Here is a 21,580-nt window from a genome sequence, read left to right on the forward strand (position 1 = left end):
TATATATATATATATATATATATATATATATATATATGAAAATTGTATATCTGAAAAAGGATTTGTATCTATAATGCATAAAGTATCCCAAAATGTAATAATAGTGATAAAAAAATTAAAATGGGCACATATTTTAAAAAGTGATTTTATCAAAGGAATTATATAAATGGAAGATAAGCATAAAAATGATGATCAGCATGACTAGCCTTTAGAGAAATAAATTATAATTACAATGAGATACAGCTATATGACTTTTGGAATGGTTAAATATAAAAACAGTTTTGCAAAAACAAGTGTTGGTAAAATGTGGAGTTAATGAAACCCTCACACACTGCTGATGGAATGTAAAATTATATTACTATTTTAGAAAATAGTATGGTACTTTCTTTAAAAACCAAACATTTACCTACCATATAGCCAAGCCATTACAGTCATGGATATTTACTATGGAAAAAAAAATAAAAAGAAAAACCATATCTTCATAAAATTTGGTTGTCAAGTATTCATAGTAGATTTATTTATTGTAACCAACAACAGGACACAACCCTAATACCTATCAATAAATATTATGAATAAATAAGTTGGAGTACAGCAATGAAATGGAATCCTGGAGAAAAATCAAAAATAAACTTATCTATATATGGAATATCATGAATGAATATTTAAATAATCAGAGTGTATGAAAGATGAACAGTTAAAATGAAAACTATATTATTTCATTGTACCATATACTAGAAATTGAAAAGCAATCTATAGAGACATAAACTGGATAAACCATTGTAGAAGAAAGCTGAGAAAGACATAGTAAGAGGGATTGAAATACTGCATTAGGAATCTTTTGGTAGTGATGGCAATGTTTATATAATTCTTAAAAATATAAAATATTCTATACATTAAAGATTATTGTGTGCCTTAAACATAAATAAGTACTTTACTGTGCAGTACAGCTTAATAAAGCTTTTAAAAGGGTATTGACAAAAAATGAACCATCATGGTGAATAAATACAGCATGTAAACATGGGGTTTTGCTCACACAATTTAACCGGGTTTCTAAAATTGTGCTATTAACCCAAAAAACCTCATATTTTGTATGAGAACAGTGTCAATTAAAACCATTAACTGATATAAAGTTTATTTCTCAAAAGACAAAGTCTTCTCTCAATCCCAGTTCCTTTTCTGCATATATATATATATATATATATATATATATACTAAATAATTCTGTCTTGAGGGTAAAACATATAGACTCTTATCAGCACCACTGTGGGTCTGTACATTTAATATTTCAGCCAGCTTTCATCCAAAAAAGATACATTTTCTAGTACACATATTTTATCCATTATCTTGCTTTTGGGAAGGTGATGAAACCACTTTGTTTCTCCAATCCACTTTCTTTGTTTATAAAATTAATTTTTCCACATTTTGGATGACTATCTTTAGAATCTGATAAGCTATGGCCTGTATTTTGAAACCCTGTAGCCATTCAGGAAGAACCTGAAGTTCTCATTTAATATTCAATTTTGTTGAATAATTTTTTATTACCAAAATGTGATTACCATTATTATCATTGAATGATTCTGATAATCTTCTCAGACTGCTAAATTTCTTTTACCTATTCCTAGAATTCCATTTTCAATTTCTTCTGAAAGTTTCATCTTTGGGTATTTTAATTCCATAGAAAAAAAGATTGTGAAGATCATTTTAAAATAACCCATTTAATTAATTTATAAGTAAAAACTATTAAAATTAGTGTTATTACAGAGAATACAACAGATTCTATCTAGAGTTTGTGAAGCCATAGAGCATAGACATGGTCCTAATGTCATGGGAAGGCCAGGAATATTACAAAACAAAGTGTGTCCCTTGTTTCTTGTGTCCTGATCAGGTTATGGCCTGATCTTTCTCTCTCACTGCACAGGCTGCACAGGTCAAAGGTTTATTGAAACAAAAATATATTTAATACAGACACGGAAAGGTCCAACTGTAGAGTGAGAGAGAACAGCACCTGTGTTCCCTGGGAGTACTGTCCATAAACCCATTTAGTTCATTGTTTTGTCATGTCTGCAGACCTAATTAAGAACAACCATGGTATTATGTTGATAGGGCCCTTTTTAAGTGCTCAGTTTGCATGGGGATATTTAATGATTGGTTTATGTTTTAAGGCCTAAGTTCCATGTGGGAACAGAGGCAGTCCTTGTTCTTCCCTTGTGATTTGTGGGCCCCTTGGAAATCAGGGCAGAGACATCCTGTACTCTAGAGATAGCCGACTATACATCCTCTCTGCCTGAGAAAGCTGATTTTATTGCACACTGTGACTGTGTCCCTGTGATCTCCCATTATTCCTGTGCATCCCTATCTATCCTATCCATCACTCACAATGCACTACTGGAGTAGAGAGGATCTTTAATTTTCTAGTAGTTGAAACTTAAAGCCCTTATAGTTAACAGACTTTGGCTTGTGTAGGTAAAAAGTAAGCAGAAGAAAATTTATTAAAAAACAAAAACAAAAACAAACCACTCCTTATCCTCTAAATACTTAGAATTCTCTCTCATATGTTTTAATATCCAAATATAAATCGTGTACTATGACATTTTATTTTACAGGCCTCACTCTACTATCAATGAAACTATCAACATTCAATTTCCAGGAGCATGCCTATTTTGTCTAGGATGATACAAGTTCTTAAAATAGTTGAATGAAAGAATGAACATAGTTTTCTTCCCAGGGTTTGTGATATGATGACTGAGGGCATCTACTATGCCCTCTACAACCACACTTACCAACCAGGACATCAAAGATATCTGAAATAACAGGTGTAGATTTCATGAATGTAAGCATTCATTATGGCCAGCAACTTCAAACAGTCTTATATAATGGGGTTACATTGAAGAAGAACATGAAAAATGCATCTCATCACTCCCAACTTTGTCCACAACACTGACATCACTCTTTGAGTAGAGCCACTGATAAAAGCAGTGACTTGCAGTCTCTAATAGCATGGCTTTAGTTTTCATACATTCTGCAGTGAATTATATGTAACTGAGTCAACATCAGACACAACCCTTCCTAGTTGTTATCTAAGAGCAGAGGACTGGGTGGCCATTTCCCAGGGTTTCCTTCTCACAGTATGGTAATTAAAAACAGAAGAGGACTTTGTTCAAAACATCAAAGTGGGAAAAGAATCAAAGTTTATTGTTTCCCAGAAGTGTTTGTAGTCAGGTTGCTGACCTAACATGACATCCAGAGGATCTTCTCAATAAGTGTTTAAAAATTACCTACTTTACTGCTAAAGATTTGGTAAACACTCCCTCAGAATTTACTGAAATGCATTGCCATTTCTCATTCACACTTCCTGCGCCTTCTCTAAAGGGCTCCAACCTGAAATCTTCAGTATGAGTTTCTTCAACATTCTGTCATCAACACTCAAACTGTGGCTTTTGGCTCCCTCAGGTCTTCAAAAACAAGATGAGTCTTGGAGTCTATTGAATTACAAAAACAAGTGATTGAGTTTATTTTCAGCTGAAGGGGGCCCATAAAGAGAGCAACAAAATATGGGATATATTCCTCTATAGTTATCCTTCTTGTTTCTATAATGGGATAATTTCTTAAGCTTCTCTTTCTGTATGATGGCAATTGAGGAGTGGAATCAGCAAGACATAAGGAGAGAGTCCATTTGTATTGAATCCCCTTTGAGATATTTTATTTCAAAAGGGCATATGGAAAGAAATGATCCACTTTTGTGGAGCGATTCCTCAGAAAATAAAATACCAAAGTATTGGAATAACGGAGGAAAACCTGGCTATTTCCAGAGGACAGGAGAAATACTGCTTTATCACATCAGCATGTGGAAGAAGCTATGGATGCATGCAATAGCATGGGTAAACTTTGCTATGTTGAACAAAAGAAGACATGAAATTTAAATGGTGTAGTTTCTTTCATATGAAATTTCAGAATAGGCATGACTAATCTGCAGTGACTAAAGATCATCAGTGTATCCTTTAACTCAGTGGCAGATGGAGGTGTTTTTATACAGATGCTTTAAATGTATAAATATTTCCCAAACCAGATATAAATGAATTTTTGGTCAAATTATTTCATGAATTAGTATCACTTGTAGTGCTCAGAGACTATAAAGTTAAAAGCAAAGCCGGGAGATTAATTACTTTTACCCCAAATGACAACTATTTTTAGGTTTATGTATAATTTATTCTTAATTGTTACAATTCTACAGGAGAAACATTTCCATAGAATACCCATTACTTTCATATGTGATAGCTCTCCTCCCAATACCCTTGAACTTTTATTTTCCTTACTCATCTTTCTAGGTTCATCATTAGTGTTGATTCTTCTTGGAAGTTTACTTTGAACTTTACAATTGCTTATATTTGCTACTTCTTTTCTATCACAACATCAATTACATTACATAATAAATGATCATGTTGTGTGTCTATGAAAATTTTAGCAATGCAAAATAGTTAAGAGCAGATGCAGTGCTTAGTAATTAACACACATATCAAAATATTTAAATAAGTATTTCTAGCAGGGTTTGCTTGCAAAAATCATTCAGTATATAAAACTACCCTTTATGAGAATAGACATTTTTAGGTAAAGACAGAAATTAATACTTGGGGTTGATGAATGCAGCTTATTTCTAGAGATTAGGAAGATCTACTCAGAAAGATGAATATATTGGTGTGCAGATAGACTTAGTAAACCTAGTAAGATCTAAATAGTCAAGGTAAGAAACATCATAGATTTAAACTAATATAATAGATGACCATATTGAATTTTCTCATTTAGGTTCCAACAGTGTGTTACTTATGTCTAAACTCTGCCTTGTTGTTTTCAAAAGAATAAAACCTTTGAAGCATATACTTGAGAGCTTCTTTCACCTGCTGGTTCCTCAGGGTGTAAATGAAAGGGTTGAGTAAAGGGGCAACAGAGGTATTGAGCACAGCTACACCTTTAGTTAAATTCACCCTTTCTTTTGCTGATGGCTTCATATACATGAATATACAACTTCCATAAGTGATAGAGACAACTACCATGTGTGAGGAGCAGGTGGAAAAAGCCTTCATTCGTTGTTGACCAGAGGGAAATTTGAGAATGGTTTTGATGATGAATGTGTAGGAGAGGATCACTAATAACAATGTGATGACAAGTGTCAACACAGCTAAGACAAAAACCATCAATTCTATGAAACGTGTATCTGTGCAAGAGATCTGCAGGACAGGGGAAGCATCACACAGGAAATGATCAATCATCTTGGAAGCACAAAAGTCCAGTTTAAGTACCAAGAGCAAAGGGGGAAAGATGATCAAGAATCCAGCTGCCCAGGAGCTGAGCACCAGTAGGTAGCACACTCTGCTGTTCATAATGACTGGGTAATGCAGAGGTTTGCAGATGGCAACATAGCGGTCATAGGACATGGCAGTCAGGAGGTAAAACTCTGTAGCCCCTAATAGGAAAAAAAAGAATAACTGAGTTGCACAACCACTGTAGGAAATTGTTTTGTCTCCAGTGAGAATGCTTATCAGGAACCGTGGAATGCAGACTGTTGTGAAGGAAATTTCCAAGAAGGAAAAATTTCGGAGGAAGAAATACATTGGAGTCTTGAGGCGGGGATCCAACAGGGTGAGGAGGAGGATGATTAAGTTCCCCATCAGGCTCAAGATATAATTGAAAAATAGAAACAAGAAAATCACAATCTGCAGCACAGGTTCATCTGTCAGTCCAAGCAAAATGAATTCTATCTCGAGTGATTGATTCTTCATTTCTTTTTTTGTCCTATCAAAGTTACAGAAAATAAAAACTAATTTATCACCAGTAAGAAGGTATTTCTTCCTCTTTAGCTATATAAGATTTCATTTTCAGAAACTTACCAATTCACAAATATTTCTAAAATCAGTTTAGTTTATCACAATGAATATATCCTCCACTTCATTCGTCATTTTTATGAGAACATTGGGAGATCTTTCCTTTGTCCAGAGCTGAGTAAATCCTACTTACCAGTTTATAGGACACTTAATAGTCATTTGAAATGTAGTTCTTCAACTTGATACTGTTAATCTATGACCAATCTTTCAAATGCTTTACCACAATAAGCTATGCAAAAAATTTGATTTTTTTTTTGTCTCGTGTATTGAACTCAGGGGCACTGAACCACTGAGCCACATACACAGGCACTTTTTGTATTTTATTTAGAAACAGAATCTCACTGAGTTGCTTAGGGCCTCACTATGTTGCTGAGGCTGGCTCTGAACTCAGAATCCTCCTGGCTCAGCCTCTTGGGCTGCCGGAATTATAGGACTTCCCAACCAATCCTGGCTTGATGCATTTTTGCTTTCTGAATTTACCTAATATTTCAAGCAAATTGTCAATGAAGTGACAAAGGAATTAGTTTTCTTTTCTGTAGCACATAATAGTATAATGTATATATATAATATATATATATATATATATATATATATATATATATATATATATATAGTATATATATTAATACACATAATAGTATAGGATATATATCCAAGAAGGACAATATTTATAAGGATCTAGTGAGTATCCAGTAGGCTGAGTGAAGAAATTATCAAATCAAAACAGTGTTTAGCAAATAATTGAGAAGAATGAAAACAAATTACACAACTTTCAAATATGGGTCTTCATTTGAACCCAGTATGATAAACACTGTCAATACTATATGGTTCCCATTACCATCCTCTTTCTTTTATCAGGTCTGAATGGTTGGGGTTATAGAGGAAGATCTATCAAATAATAGTTGGGATATGTTATGAGAAGGAAATGCAATGTGAGGAGAAAGAAAGTGTCATAAAAACCTAAAGAAGTGTTATATTTTTTAAAAGTTAGGGGAATAAGCTTATGGAAAAATTGAAAGGTTAAAATAAGAAAGTTAGGGGCTGGGGTTGTGGCTCAGGATAGAACGTTTGCCTAGCATGCGTGAGGCACTGGGTTTGATCCTCAGCACCACATACAAATAAAAAATAAAGATATCGTGTACACCTATAACTAAACAACTAATAAATATTTTTTAAAAATTAAGAAATGGAATATTATATATACAGCAAGGAAGTAATAAGGAAGGAACTTTTAAAACTAAATATGCTTCTATTATTAAAACAAACCTCTTTGCTGATTTCATAATGTGTAGAATACAATGATGAGTATACTTTAAGTCAGCATGATCTAGATGGGGGAGAAAAGTGACAACTGGATTGTAGTTCAGACAAATTTTGGATAGCAGGTACAGCCTTCTTAACATAGAAATCCAAATGTCAAACAAACAGGCTACTTGGACAATAACTATAATCTTGTGCCTATTGAGAACTCTATATGCCACAATTACTATTCTTGGTGATCTGTATGTGTTATGTGGGACAAAAAAGATTAAACATTTAAAAACTGTTTTCAGGCTTGCATTTAGAGCAAGGGGTCAGATAAATAGAGGTTATTTTCAGAAGTCCTGGCATTAAGATTGCACAGTTTTCTAAAAGCTTGTACTCAAGGTTTTATAAGCTTTTACTAAAAGATGAATTATGAGAACACTACTTCTAAAAAGATTTAGTGACACCCATACAAAAATATTATTTCTCAGGTGTTTCTATGATCACAACAAAATAATTAGAACTATTTTAAATGGTTGCTATGGAAAATCTTGTGTTTTGCATTGAGGATAGTAACAGAATTATTCTCAACCTCTAAAGCATAATTTATTCTTGAGCCAAAAAATGCATATAAAAACAAACATAAAAGAACCAAAAGCCAAACAAAAAATGAGAGGTCTTCCCAATGTGTACTACAGGAATTTAAAGAAGAAGATATCTGAGTATTTGGATCTTTAGATGGGCCTTAGAAAGGATGAAAAGATGAGACAAGATATATGAGGCAGAAGAAGCAGGATAAGCCAAAGAAAAGTAATGGCTCCAACACAATTTGGTAGGAAATTATTTAGAGTTCCCCTGTTTAATCATCTCTAATAAAAGCATAAAGCAGTGGAAATAGCAGTTGGCCCATGTCCAGAGTTCTTTACCACACTCAGATGACTATGAAATTACTTATTATAAAATTATCTCCTTTTCACAAACCATCCCAATGGAAACTCTGAAAGAAATGTTCAATTATATAATAAACTAGAATTTTTTTCATATCAAACTGTTGATTTATCCTGATTCAACCACCACATGTACATGCTGTAAATGTATCTGTTCAACACATGCTGTGAGGGAACGTAATATAAGATCATGTGAACACAGGCCAATAACTGCAATTATATTCAGTTTTGTTGAAAATTGTGAATATCACATAAAAATTAAATCTTAAAAGGCTTGTCAGTGTTAAATCATTATTTATCTTATCTATACTCTTCCACAAGTATTTACAACCTGAAGAATAGATAGTAGTTAAAACACTAGTGATTTAGCAGTTAACACATTTTTGTATACACTTATTTGGGCCAACCTTCTGCACTTCCATACTTAACTCATCATCCTACTAAGTAGAGAGCACTGAGGATTCATTATTCTCCCTAAGCATTTAATTCTATATAAAACACATGATTGATTTAAATGTTATTTTAGAAATCTTAATTTTGACCAATTTATTACATGTTCTTAGAAAATTTATCAAATTACCTTCTTTTCTAAAATTTACTATAACCACTTATCTGAAGTATTGGTATTCCTTTCTAAATATGATGTGCAAGAAAATATGAAAGTTAACCATCCCTTGATATCGTGAAGGATTTATGTCTTCTGTCTTACAGGAAAAGATCTAATAAGAACTAAGAATTCTCAGGGTAAATGAGATCCCAGAACATCATTTCCTAAGGGATTGTGAATTACAGAAGTATTTTCTACAAATACACACACACACACACACAAACGCATTTTTACATATTCTAACTATGCATCCAAAGAATTTTTTATATGTTGATATACTAGTTGATCACCTACACTCATCAAGTCCTAGATAGATAGTTTAGGGTTTAGAAAGAGAAAGAAAAATGTTTTTAGGTTGATATAAAAAGTGAGAATATGAGAAGGAAAAATATAGCCTCTTGCAGACCAATTGACTTCAGGTTAAATATATTATACTACAAGTACCTTGTTTCCTTTTGGTTTATTCAATAAACAACAACATCCTATCAAAACACCACATCAACTAATGAAAATATTTCAAATGTGTTAATGGTTGCATAGACCTTCTTTGTAATGATGAGTCAAAGTTGCTTTAACTGTTTTCATATTTTGTCTAAGAGATTGTTCCAATTTTGACAGAGTGCACCAATCAATAAAATTATATATATATTCATAAGTTTTTTAATAAAACCACAAATTACATAATACAGTATAAATTCCTAAATTTGGGATTTCTAAACCAAGAGCAAATCCCATTCATTTTCAGTTACAATGTTAAGTCATTTTCTGCACAAAATATTTCAGTTTCCAACAACAGTGTATTATTAGGGTTTTTGTTTCATATCAACCTTAATAATGGGGTATGTTTTATAGTAACAAAATGTTGGCTACTTTATGGGTTAGGCATAGTAACTCAGGATCAAGTTATGTTGAATTTCTGTAATTATTTGTGGATTTAATATTATTTCACAAATATTATTTCATAAATCAAATAGTCATTTCCTATATAATTATGAATTGCATATATATATATATATATATATATATATATATATAATTTTATCTATCAAATTTTTATTTTATTACCCTTAAGAGTTCTTTATATATCAATAATATCATGTTTACATTTGAACTGTACAAACATTTCCTCCTAATTTGACCATGACTTGATTTTATAAGGTTGTGTCTATGTAGGTGTCCTAAAAATGTTTATTTTTGTGTATTCAAATGTATCAATAATTTTTATTTTGCTTGAATTTGATTAACAGCAAGAAACTCTTTTCTTATATCAAAGATGTAAAATAATTCACCATATTGACTGCTTCCTTTGTTGAATAGCTTTGTGTTTAATATAATTCCATTCACATATTTTGCTTTTGTGTCCTGTCCATTTGGGGTCTCATCCAAAAATCCTTGCCCATTTCAATGACTTAAAAATCCCCCCTATATTTTCTTCTAGTATTTTTATTGTTTCAGGTTTCACATTTAAGTATTTCCTTCTCTTTGTGTTAGTTCCTGGAACTGGTGAGAGATGGGAACTTAGCTTCATTTCTCTGTGTTTGTATACTGAATTTTACCAGACCTATTTATTGAAAAAGACTATTTTTCTCCAATTCATGTTCTTACCTTCTTTATCATAAATCAGTGGCTGTAGGCATGTGGGTTTGCTTCCAGGCTTTCTATTCTGTTCCTCTGACCCATAACCTGATGAAGATGTGGGCAATGAATCTAAATAGATATCTATGAAAAGAAAACAAATCACCAACACAAATAGGAAAACATCTTCAACATGACTAGTTATCAGGAAATTGCAAACCAAAACCACAATATTACCTCACTAAGATAAGAATGACTGTAATCAAAAATACAAAAGATACCAAGTGCAAGTGAAGATGTGGAGAAAACATTACCCATGCACTTGTTGGTGGGAATCTGCATTACGACCAACATGGAAAGCAATATGGAGGTTCCTCAAAAATTGGAAATGGAAGTGTCATATACTCCAGGTATCTCACTGCTGGGCACATATTCAGAGGAAATGAAATCAGTATGTCAGAGGAACATCTGTACTCCTATGTTTCTTGTAGATTATTCACATTAGCTAAGAAATGAAAACAACCCAAATGTTCATCAACTGATGAATAATAAAGAAAACATGGTCCATGCATACACTGGAATAATATTCAACCATGGGGGCAGGAGAATGAAATCCTGTCATTTAAAAAGCACAGATGGAATTGGAGATCATTATGTTAAGTGTAAAAAGCAAGACACAGAGAGACAAGTACTACATGATATCACTTGTATGGAATCTAAAAACCTTTATTTCATAAAAACCTAGAGTAGAATGATAGTTAAAAGAACCATAAAAATAAGACAGAAGGAGGGATGAGGACTGGTTTATCATTAGGAATTAAAATACATTTAGATAGGAGTAAGAAGTTCTTTGCTATTGCATGGCAAGGTGAATATAGATAACAAAAATCCAACTGTGTATTTCAAAAATGTGAAAGAAAGGCTAAAAGAATGTTTTAACCATGAAGAAATGAAAAATATTTGAGGAGACATATGTCTTTACCCTTACTTAAATATTTCATAATGTACATATCAAAACTTCAGATTGTATTACATAAATATATATAATTTACGTTCTGTGTATCAGTTAAAAATTCAAAAAGAAATCCACAATTTCTTTTAATGCTATTTATTTTCATTTTTTTGCATTTAGATCCCTAAGGCAGTAAAAGTCAATTTTTATGTATGGTGTAAGAAATGAGCTAATTTTTCATCTTTCCAAATTGCTTTTCAATTTGCCCAGTAATATGTATTTAAAATTCATAGTTTTTCCTGTGATCTTCCACCTTTATTGTATGTAAAATTTTACATACAATATAGTATATATCAGTGTTTTAATTTTATTTCAATTTATCTAATTATTAATACTTCTACAACTTGACATTTTCATTAAATATTCAGTGCCTGATAATTGTAATTCCTTATAGATTTTGTTTTCCTAATAAATTCTTTATTTGCTTTATTATTTTTTTATGTAACATGTATTTTAACTATATCTCCTAAGCTAAATCTTGCTGGTATTTTTATTGATGTTTTATATACTTTTAAAAAATGAGAACTGTCATCATTTTATAAAGAAAAATTGTATCTAATCAAAAAGAAGAATTTGTTTGTTCCTTTCCACCTTCAGGGAGTGTGTATAATTTTCCACTTTATCCAAATAAAAGTTATTTTCTTTCAAAATACAAAATCAATAAATCCTAAGTGGGTCTAACTGAGAATCAAATGAGGGAAAACTAAAATAATAAAATTAGAAATGAAATAGGAAACATTATGGTGGATGTTTCAGAGATAAAAGAATTATAATGGACTATTATAAAAAATATTGAATAACCTAGAGGAAATGGAAAGATGCCTAGAAATATATACCCTAGCAAGACTGAATCAAGAATAGCCTAAACAGACTAAGTACAATTAAAGAAATGGAAGTAGTAAACAAAACTGTCCCCAAGAAAAGAAAAACCCAAAATAAAATGGTTTGAAGATGAATTCTACAAAAATTCAAGGAAGAATTATTACCAATTCTTGAAGTCTTTGAAAAAAAAAATAGAAGTGCAGGGAATAGTTGCAAATTCACTGACATCACTCTTTGAGTAGAGCCTTCAACAGAAGGAGTGATTTGCACTCTCTGATACCATGGCTTTGGTTTTCATACGATTCAATTAAATATAGTTGAGTTAACATCACACATGACTTCCTAGGATCAGCTAGTAGGCCATTTCTCACAGTTTCTTTCTTGGTGTGGTAAATTAAAACCATGAGAGGAGCTTGTGCAAAACTTGGAAGTGAAAAGAGAAGTAATAATAATTCTCCAGAGGTGTTTTTAGTCAGGGTGCTGAACTAACATGAACCCTCCCAGAGTATCTTCTCACTAAGTGTGTGAGAATTGCCTACTTTGCTGCTAATGATTTGGTAAGCACTCTCTCGGAAATTACTGAAATTCATTGCCATTTCCTATTCACATTTTCTGCACCTTCCCTGCATGGCTCCAACCTGAAATCTTTTTGGGATGAGGGGGATGGGTTACCAAGGATTGAACTCAGCAGCACTGGACCACTGAGCCACATCTCTAGCCTTATCTCCTATTTTATTCAGAGATAGGGTCTCACTGAGCTGCTAGTGCCTTGCTTTTCCTGAGGCTGGCATTGAACTTGAGTTTCTATAATTATTTGTGGGATTTAATATTATTTCACAAATCAAATATCCATTTCCTATACAATTATGAATTTTCTGCATAAATATTTAGCTAATTTTCTCTATCAAGTTTTTATTTACTTACACCTTTTAAGAGATTTTCATATATAATTATTATCATCTTTTCATCTTCTTTTTGTTCTAGTTAATTATACATGAAAGCAGAATACACTTCAAATCATTGTACACATATGGAGCACGAACTTCTCATTTCTCTGGCTGTATATGATGCAGAGTCACACCATTTGGGCAAATCATATGTGTACATAAGGTAATAATGTCCGTCTCATTCCAACATCCTCTCATCTACACATCCTTTCTCCTACCCTTACTCCCCTCTGGCCAATACAAAGTTCCTCCATTCTTCCCCAGCCTCATCCTCTAATATGGTTCAGCATCCACACAGCAGAGAAAACATTTGGCCTTTGATTCTTTGGGATTGCTTATTTTGCTTAGCATGACAATCTCTAGTTACATCCATTTATCAGAAAATGCCAAAATTTCATTCTTCATTAAGACTGAGTAATGTTCCATTGTGTATATATACCACATTTTCTTTATCCATTCATTTGTTGAAGGACATCTAGGTTGGTTCAATAGTTCAGCTATTGTGAGTTGAGCTGCTATAAACTTTGATATGGCTACATCACTGTAGTATGTTGATTTTTAAGTTCTTTGGATATATCCCAAAAAGTTTGATAACTGGGTCAAATGGTGGTTCCATTCCAAGTTTACTAAGGAATCTCCATACTGCTGTCTAGAGTGATTACACCCAGTTGTGTGCAGTCCCACCAGCAATGTATGAGTGTATCTTTGTCCACACAACCTCACCAACATTTATTGTTACTTGTATTTCTGATAATTGCCATTCTGAAGGGAGTAAGATGAAATTTAGAGTAGTTTTGATTTGCAATTCTTTAATTGCTAGAGAAGTTGAATATTTTTTCATATATTTGTTGATTGATTGTGTATCATGTTCTGAGAAGTGTCTGTTCACTTCCTTGACCTATTTATTGATTAGGTTTTTTTTTTTTTTGTATATGTTGTTTTTTTGAGTTCTTTACATATCCTGGAGATTAGTGCTCCATCTGGGGTTCAGGTGGTATAGATTTTCTTCCATTCTGAAGGCTCTCTCTTCATTTAATTGAATGTTTTCTTTGCTGGGAAGAAGCTTTTTAAGTTTTATGCTACCCCATTTATTGATTCTTGATTTTACTTCTTGTGCTTTATAAGTTTTATTAAGGAAGTCAGTTCCTAAGCTAAAATGATGAAGATTTGGGCCTATTTTTCTTCTGTTAAGCACAGAGACTCTTGTCTAATTCTTAGGTCCTTGATCCACTATGAGTTGAGTATTGTTCAGGGTGTGAGAGAGGGTTTTAATTTCATTTTGCTATATATGGATATTCAGTTTTCCCAGCACCATTTGTCAAAAGACGTTATCTTTTCTACAATGTATGTTTTTGGCACCTTTGTCTAGTATGAGATAACTTATTTGTGTGGGTTTTCTCTGTGTCTTCTATTCTGTACCATTGGTGTACATATCTGTTTTGATGTCAATACCATGCTGTTTTTGTTTCTACAGCTCTGTAGTATAGTTTAAGGTCTGGTATTGTGATGCATCCTAATTTACTCTTCTTGCTAAGTGTTGCTTTGACTCTTCTAGCTCTCTTATTCTTCCAAATAAACTTTATGATTGCTTTGTGTATTTCTATGAAAAATGACATTGGTATTTTAATAGAAATTCCATTGAATCTACATAATACTTTTGGTAGTATAGCCATTTTGACAATTTTGTTGGAATTCAATAGTTTCTTTGCTTTTCTTCTCATCTGATATGTGGGGTTCTCCAGAGTGTGCTGGTATCTCTATCCTCAGGAAAGTGAGGGTTGATAGGGTGGGAGGGTTTCCAGTCTCTGTTGGAAGAATGCACCCTAGGAATATCATTTGGAGTCCTCTCATGTAATACAGAATGATCTTAGCCCCTTATGTCACATATGGATCCTACAATTCCTGGTCTCTAATTTAGTCTCTAAACTATCTCTCCTGCCCCTACCCTTTTGTAAGGATTCTGACTGTGGAAATACACATGGCAGCATTCCTCTGGGAGGAAATTACTGGGGGGTAACAGACACCCTGTGAAAGAAATGTCAAAGAAGGAGTTTAGAATGTACACATTTAAACAGTTTTGATAAGAAAAGGACAACATCTCTAGTAAGTAGAGAAATGCAAATCAAAGCTACTCTTAAGATTTCATCTCACTCCAGTCAGAATGGCAGCTATTAAGAATACAAACAACAATAAGTGTTGGTGAGGATGTGGGGGAAAAGGCACACTCATACACTGCTGGTGGGACTGCAAATTGGTGCAGCCAATATGGAAAGCAGTGTGGAGAATCCTTGGAAACCTGGGGATGAAACCACAATTTGGCCCAGCTATCCCACTCCTCAGTTTATACCCAAAGGACTTAAAAACAACATACTAAAGGGACACAGCCACTTCAATATTTATAGCAGCATAATTCACAATAGCTAAACTGTGGAACCAACCTAGATGCCCTTCAGTAGATGAATGGATAAAGAAAATGTGGTTTATATACACAATGGAACATTACCCATAATTAAAAGAGAATAAAACCATGGCATTTACAGGTAAATGGATGGAGCTGGAGAATATAATGCTAAGTGAAATTAACCAATCTCAAAAAACAACAACAAATGCCCAGTGATTTCTCTGATTTAAGGATGCTGATCCATAATATGCTTCAGGGGGTGTGGGTGGGGGAGAATTAAATAAACTCTAGACAGGAGCAAAGGGGAAAAGGGGAGGGGGTGGAAGGGAGGGGGCAAAGGGGTATAAAAGATAGTGGAATGTGATGGTCATCATTACCCTAAGTACATGTATGAAGACACAAAGGATGTGTACAACCAGAGATATAAAAAATTGTGCTCTATAAGTGTAATATTAATTATAATACATTCTGTTGTCATATATAACAAAATAATTTTTAAAAAATGAAAAAAATACCAGTAAGTAGTAGCTAAAATAAATAAGTAAATAAATAAAAATGTTTTGTGTCCATCTAAAACTTAAAAAAAAATTACAAATGCTCTTCCACACATTTATCTAAAGAGAATCATGTGCCATATTGCTTATAATTTGTTGGGTAATAATAGATATGAATTTACCAAAAGAAAATTCAGTATTTGAATGGATATGCAAATACATATACATAGAACTTTTTTATTTTTGTTAGAATTTGAAAGACCAAAGAGTAATTAAGAAAACAATTCTTTGTGTATTGAGTTTGATCAGAAGCACAGCTTTTGTTTTGACAGGGCAGTTTAGTTTAAAAGCATTTAACCACTCACACTATTTGTATGACAGCATTGATGAGTCATTAGCCACTGGCAAAACTGTTTCTACAAATGTCATAGAGTTGCAAAGACATAATTAAGTTTATACAGTTAGTAATATATCTGACAATTTGAACTAGTAAGAAAATATTAGTTATTAGTTTCATATTTATCTAAGGCTTTGAGATATTTTATTTATTTTTTTACTTGTCATGCATATCATGGCTATTATCCTGGAACAAGAAACAAAACTAATAAACATCCTAACTTTCTATTGGTACAATTATGTAAATTGTTAGTATTATGAGCAAACCTATTATTATTTATATCTCAATATATTTGTAACTAAGTACACTTATAGAGGCCAGGGTTGTGGCTCAGTGGTAGAACACTTGCCTAGCATGTTTGAAATACTGAGTTGAATGCTCAGCACCACATAAAAATAAATAAATAAATAAATAAAAGGTATTATGTACATCTACAAGTAAAAATTGTTCTTTTCAAAATGTATACAATACATTCCTCATAGAGATATAACACATCAATTACAATGTGATAATAAAATACTTATTTTATTCTCTTACTTAGTTCTACATGAGAATAAGAATAAAATTTTTAATCACTGAATCATTTCTTTGGTGGATATATTTTTTAATAAATATATATAATACCTCAGTGAAAGTTTCTTGGAAATATTAAATTAAAAAAAAACTATTTGAAGACATTTAATTGAAAGGCACATATTCATCTTTAAGTCACAAAAATTCCTGAAGATTGAATTTCTCAGAGAAGCATTACCATTGTAACTTCTTGTATTGGAATCTTTTGATTTCCAGATTTTGCAGACAGTTGAGATTGTAAGGACTAAGCATGTTTTTGAAATGTATTAAAATCTGTATAATGACTTTTATTTTATGAATATGTGCAACCATTTTACATTTTACTTTGTAAATTATTGTAGTCTACAAATTTATAAATAAAATATATTAGTCTTAAAGTTTTTTTAATCAACATTACTTAGGAAAAAATTTTAAGAAAATGAAACAATTGAAGTTGAAATTCTCTTGTGGTCTAACTATTAACTAATAATTTAAGCCAAAAGTATAATTATTGAATTGATGCTCATATGATTAACATAATTATAATGAATCCTAAATTTATTTTTTATATTAAATGAGAAATAGTTTTTTATATTACAGAGAAATATTTTTTATATTACAGAGAAATTTTTTATATTACAGAGAAATTTTTTATATTTAATATTTTTTTATATTACAGAGAAAATGAAAGTTGTGCCCTTCTAATTTCATAGAGCTCTACATTTATGATATGATGCAATAGAACATATTACCTGCAGGGACAGGGACAGAATTTAATGAAACAAGATATAGAACATCTAAAATCTAAAATCATTATGGCATTATCAATATATATCTAGAACACATGGGAGAAAATACACAAAGTTTAGAGCTCTACATCTGAAGTACAACATAGTGATATATATATTCCATTTATGTAATAATATAAATAGAATTAAAACTATTTACCACATTATAGAGTATGTTTTAAATAAATATATACCATTTTAAGAAAACTCAGTAGGGGAAAATGATAGAATATTTTTAAATAACTCAGTAAACAATATGTTGGATATACTTGGGTGTGGGAGTGGAAGAATGGACTGAGAAAATCTCCAATTAAATACAATGGGGCATATAAAGAAACCATTAGAGAACAAGGATACTTAATAAAGATATTTATGAATGTGAAGATTTTACTAATTTGCTTGTTATAGTGTCCCTTATTTTTGGCAATTTTTCTTTCATTTATTTGTAGAATACCCTGCCCTGTGGAGCACATCCTTTAGGGCTTGCTTTATTTTCTGGTTCCTCAGGGTGTAGATGAAAGGGTTCAGCAAGGGGGCAACAGAGGTGTTGAGAATAGCCACTTCTTTGGTCAGTGATGCCTTTAGTCTTTGGCAGATGGATTAGCATACATGAATATACAACTTCCATAAGAAACAGAAATGACGATCATGTGAGAGGAACAGGTGGAGAAAACCTTTTTATGTGAATGACAGATGGAATTCTCAAAATGGTCCTGATAATGTACATGTAAGATAAAACCACTAATGCCAAAGTGAATAGCAAAGTCACCAGAGTGAAGTAGAAACCAATGACTTCTAGGAGTCATGTATCTGAGCAAGACAGTTGTAAGAGGGGAAAATAATCACATGCAAAGTGATCAATGACCTTGGAAGCACAGTAATCCAGCTGGAGTAGAAGCATCAGGGGTGGGAAAATGGTCAAAAACCCACCCAGCCAGGCACACAGCACAAGCAGGATGCAGAGTTTCCTGCTCATAATGATTGTGTAATGAGGGGGCTTGCAGATGGCATAGAGGTCATAGGACATGGCAGTGAGAATGTAAAATTCTGTCACTCCCATGAAGATGGAGAAAAAGAGTTGAGCTTCACAGTCGTTATAGGGAATGGTCTTATCCTGGGTGAAAATAGCACCTAGAAACCTAGGGATACACACCGTTGTAAATGAGATTTCTAAGAAAGAGAAGTTCTGGAGGAAGAAATACATAGGAGCCTGTAGATAGGAGTCCACCGAGGTTAGAGTGATGGTAGTCTGATTTCCAGTGACACTTAATATGTAAGTGATAAATAAAAACAGGAAAATTACAATCTGAAGTTTAGGATCATCAGAAAGGCCTAGGAGCACAATTTCTGTGATCACTGTGTGGTTCATCTCTCTCTCTCTCTCTCTCTCTCTCTCTCTCTCTCTCTCTCTCTCCCTCTCTCTCCCTCTTTCTCTTTTTCCCTATCTCTTGGTCTCTCCTTTTTCCTCCTTTAAAGATATTGCAGGTCAAGGAGAATTAAAGAGAGAAGAAAGACATCACCTTATTGATACAATTCTAAAATAACTACCACAATGTGTAACAATTTTATTTTGATTATCATCTTTGCATTATATTTTAATTCTTACTAAGTCCAGCTTGCTTGCTACTAGCTCTTTTATTATAAATCGAGTGGCAGTATTTAGGAAATTTTTATACAGTAGGCCACATCATTGAGAGATGTCGAATAAAATCAATAATTCTTATACTATGTCCATTTATGAAAAATATTATTACCTTTTTTGTTAAAACGATCACATGAAACATGCATTTCTCTTTCTTTTCCCCTGGTGAATGGATTAGATAATACTACAACCTGAAAACAAAAATAGATTATCTTGATTTTATCAAAAGGCAAAAGTAAACATTTTACTCCTTTTGTGATATAAGAAATAAACTAATGATTTTGTTAAAAAATAAAATACATTTAAAAAATATAATTTGATTTAATTATTCATTGTATTTTTAATATAAATGTTTTATAGTAATTGTTAAGATAACATAAGAACATTTTATACATATTATGTATATATATTTACTATAAATTAAATAATGTGATTATTTCATGTAGTATCCAGGGAATATATTCACTTATTTATTTTTCATATAATTATATCAAAATCATTAATGTTTGAAAACCTTGATGATTTGTTAAAATATATATATATATATCTGCATATATATGTATATGTGTGTGTGTGTGCACACAGTAGGCAAACATTTTTCATTATTGAGCTAAAAGTAACATGTATTTATTTTTCATTTTGTTTTGAAGCATATATTTGAAAGTAACTACTTGCCTTAGATGGTAGCAACTCTGTCACTTGGATTGTGGCACAGTATATTTTCCATTTCAGCATCAATCTTCCTTCTCGGTTAAGTTTTATGGAAAAATATTTTCTTCCTTAGTCAGTTTGTCCCACATGAGGCACTCATTCCATGGATCCATTCATCCACCAGGAAATCTAGAAATATACAGGAAAACCTCTCCCATTCACCTTAACCCACTCGGTTAGTCCCCAGATCTTCAAACACTGCTCTGGGTATGCTATTCTGTGGATTTGGTCTGCTAAATCCTGATAGCTGTTTTTTCCATATAATATTTTAGTTGGTCAAATTTCTGCTGTGAAGAACACAATGTAAAATCATTGCTTTTCAGCCAGACATTAGCAAAGTTCACACTAATCAAATTTGATTTTATAGTTTCTTTATTTTACGATGACCTAAGGGAAGTATTTTAGGAAATAAAAATGTAATGTCAGAAACCTTCAGAAAACATAACAATACACTATGTTCCCCTTTATTAATTTGATCTGGAAGTTTAAGAAAGTAATATTTAAAGAAAGAAGAGAGAAAGATATGGCCTAACTGGGTAGTATGACTAGATACTTAAATCAGAATCCTGCTTCCAACTTGTTGTACATTCTATTTCAAATATTTCAAGTCTAGTTGTTGTATTTTCCAAATATTTGATCTCCTGGGAAAAAGACAAAGGCCAGGCCACATCTCTGCTATCTTATAGACCTTGAGAGATTTCGATTAGTCACCCTTCAGTTTTTCAGTAGCCTCTTTACTCTTCTCTATTGTAGATCTCCCTTGAGAATGGTTATATTCATTTTTTGTATCCCACAGAGAATGTACAATGCTGTCTTCTACAACTATTTATTTCCTTTAATTGGAATTACTTTATATTTTATTATTATGTAATATTTCATGAAAATAAAAATAACTATGAAACATACTTTGTTACAAAACATGAAACTTTAATATTTAATTATATTTTTAAAATATAAAAATTTCTACATACTTCTTTTTGATTGTTAATACTTTGTTTTTGTTAGATGCTGGTCACCTGTAAACTAAGGGTTATTCTGTGTCGCGACCCCTCGCCGGCAAGGGAAAACACGACACAGGATTCTTCTTTCAGCAGTTTATTCAGGCCTTGAGTCATGTATCATCTTCTAGTGCCCGCGCCCGCCACACCCAAGCACAGCTTAATAAAGCCCCCCGCATCCCAATCCCAAGCCACCACGTGGATCTCTCTCATAGGGTGGTAAGGGATTGCGCGCCAACTCTCCATAAAAGGAGTTGTTTATCACAGGCCACAGTGGAAGCCGGCGCCATCTTCTAATGGCGGCCACGGTCTATAAGAATGGCTTACCACAGTTCCCCCTTCTATTTTATATAACAATGCAGGCGAAAGTAGAGGTCCTATCCCACTGTGCAGAAGTGGCTGCAATGTATGGTTCAGTCCTAAGGAGGCGCCTTCCCCAGACCTGATCCCATATCAGCCGACGCCTTTTTTTGTAGGGCAGGGCGTGGACTTCAAACCCGCATGCAATAGGACATGCTTCCCTTGAGGTCCGTTGAGGGATCACTCAAGTGCAGTGCCTTGCCTCG

General features: G+C 32.7%; 1 protein-coding gene and 1 pseudogene across 1 annotated transcript; both read right to left on the reverse strand.

The window, feature by feature from the left end:
• Nucleotides 1-4,814: 4,814 nt before the first annotated feature.
• On the reverse strand, nt 4,815-5,780 carry LOC107148890 (olfactory receptor 6C6-like). The gene has a single exon (XM_015493622.1). It carries the CDS (start codon nt 5,772-5,774, stop codon nt 4,815-4,817), a length of 960 nt encoding a protein of 319 aa, XP_015349108.1. The 5' UTR covers nt 5,775-5,780.
• Nucleotides 5,781-18,098: 12,318 nt separating this feature from the next.
• Nucleotides 18,099-19,032, reverse strand: LOC107148891 (annotated as a pseudogene).
• Nucleotides 19,033-21,580: the final 2,548 nt, after the last annotated feature.

Source organism: Marmota marmota, unplaced genomic scaffold (genome assembly GCF_001458135.2).
Source record: "Marmota marmota marmota unplaced genomic scaffold, marMar, whole genome shotgun sequence".
In the NCBI taxonomy this organism is placed as follows: Eukaryota; Metazoa; Chordata; class Mammalia; order Rodentia; family Sciuridae; genus Marmota; species Marmota marmota.

What these genes read in the sequence shown, in the direction of transcription:
- LOC107148890 (XM_015493622.1), bottom strand. Translation starts at nt 5,774, where the DNA reads ATGAAGAATCAATCACTCGAGATAGAATTCATTTTGCTTGGACTGACA.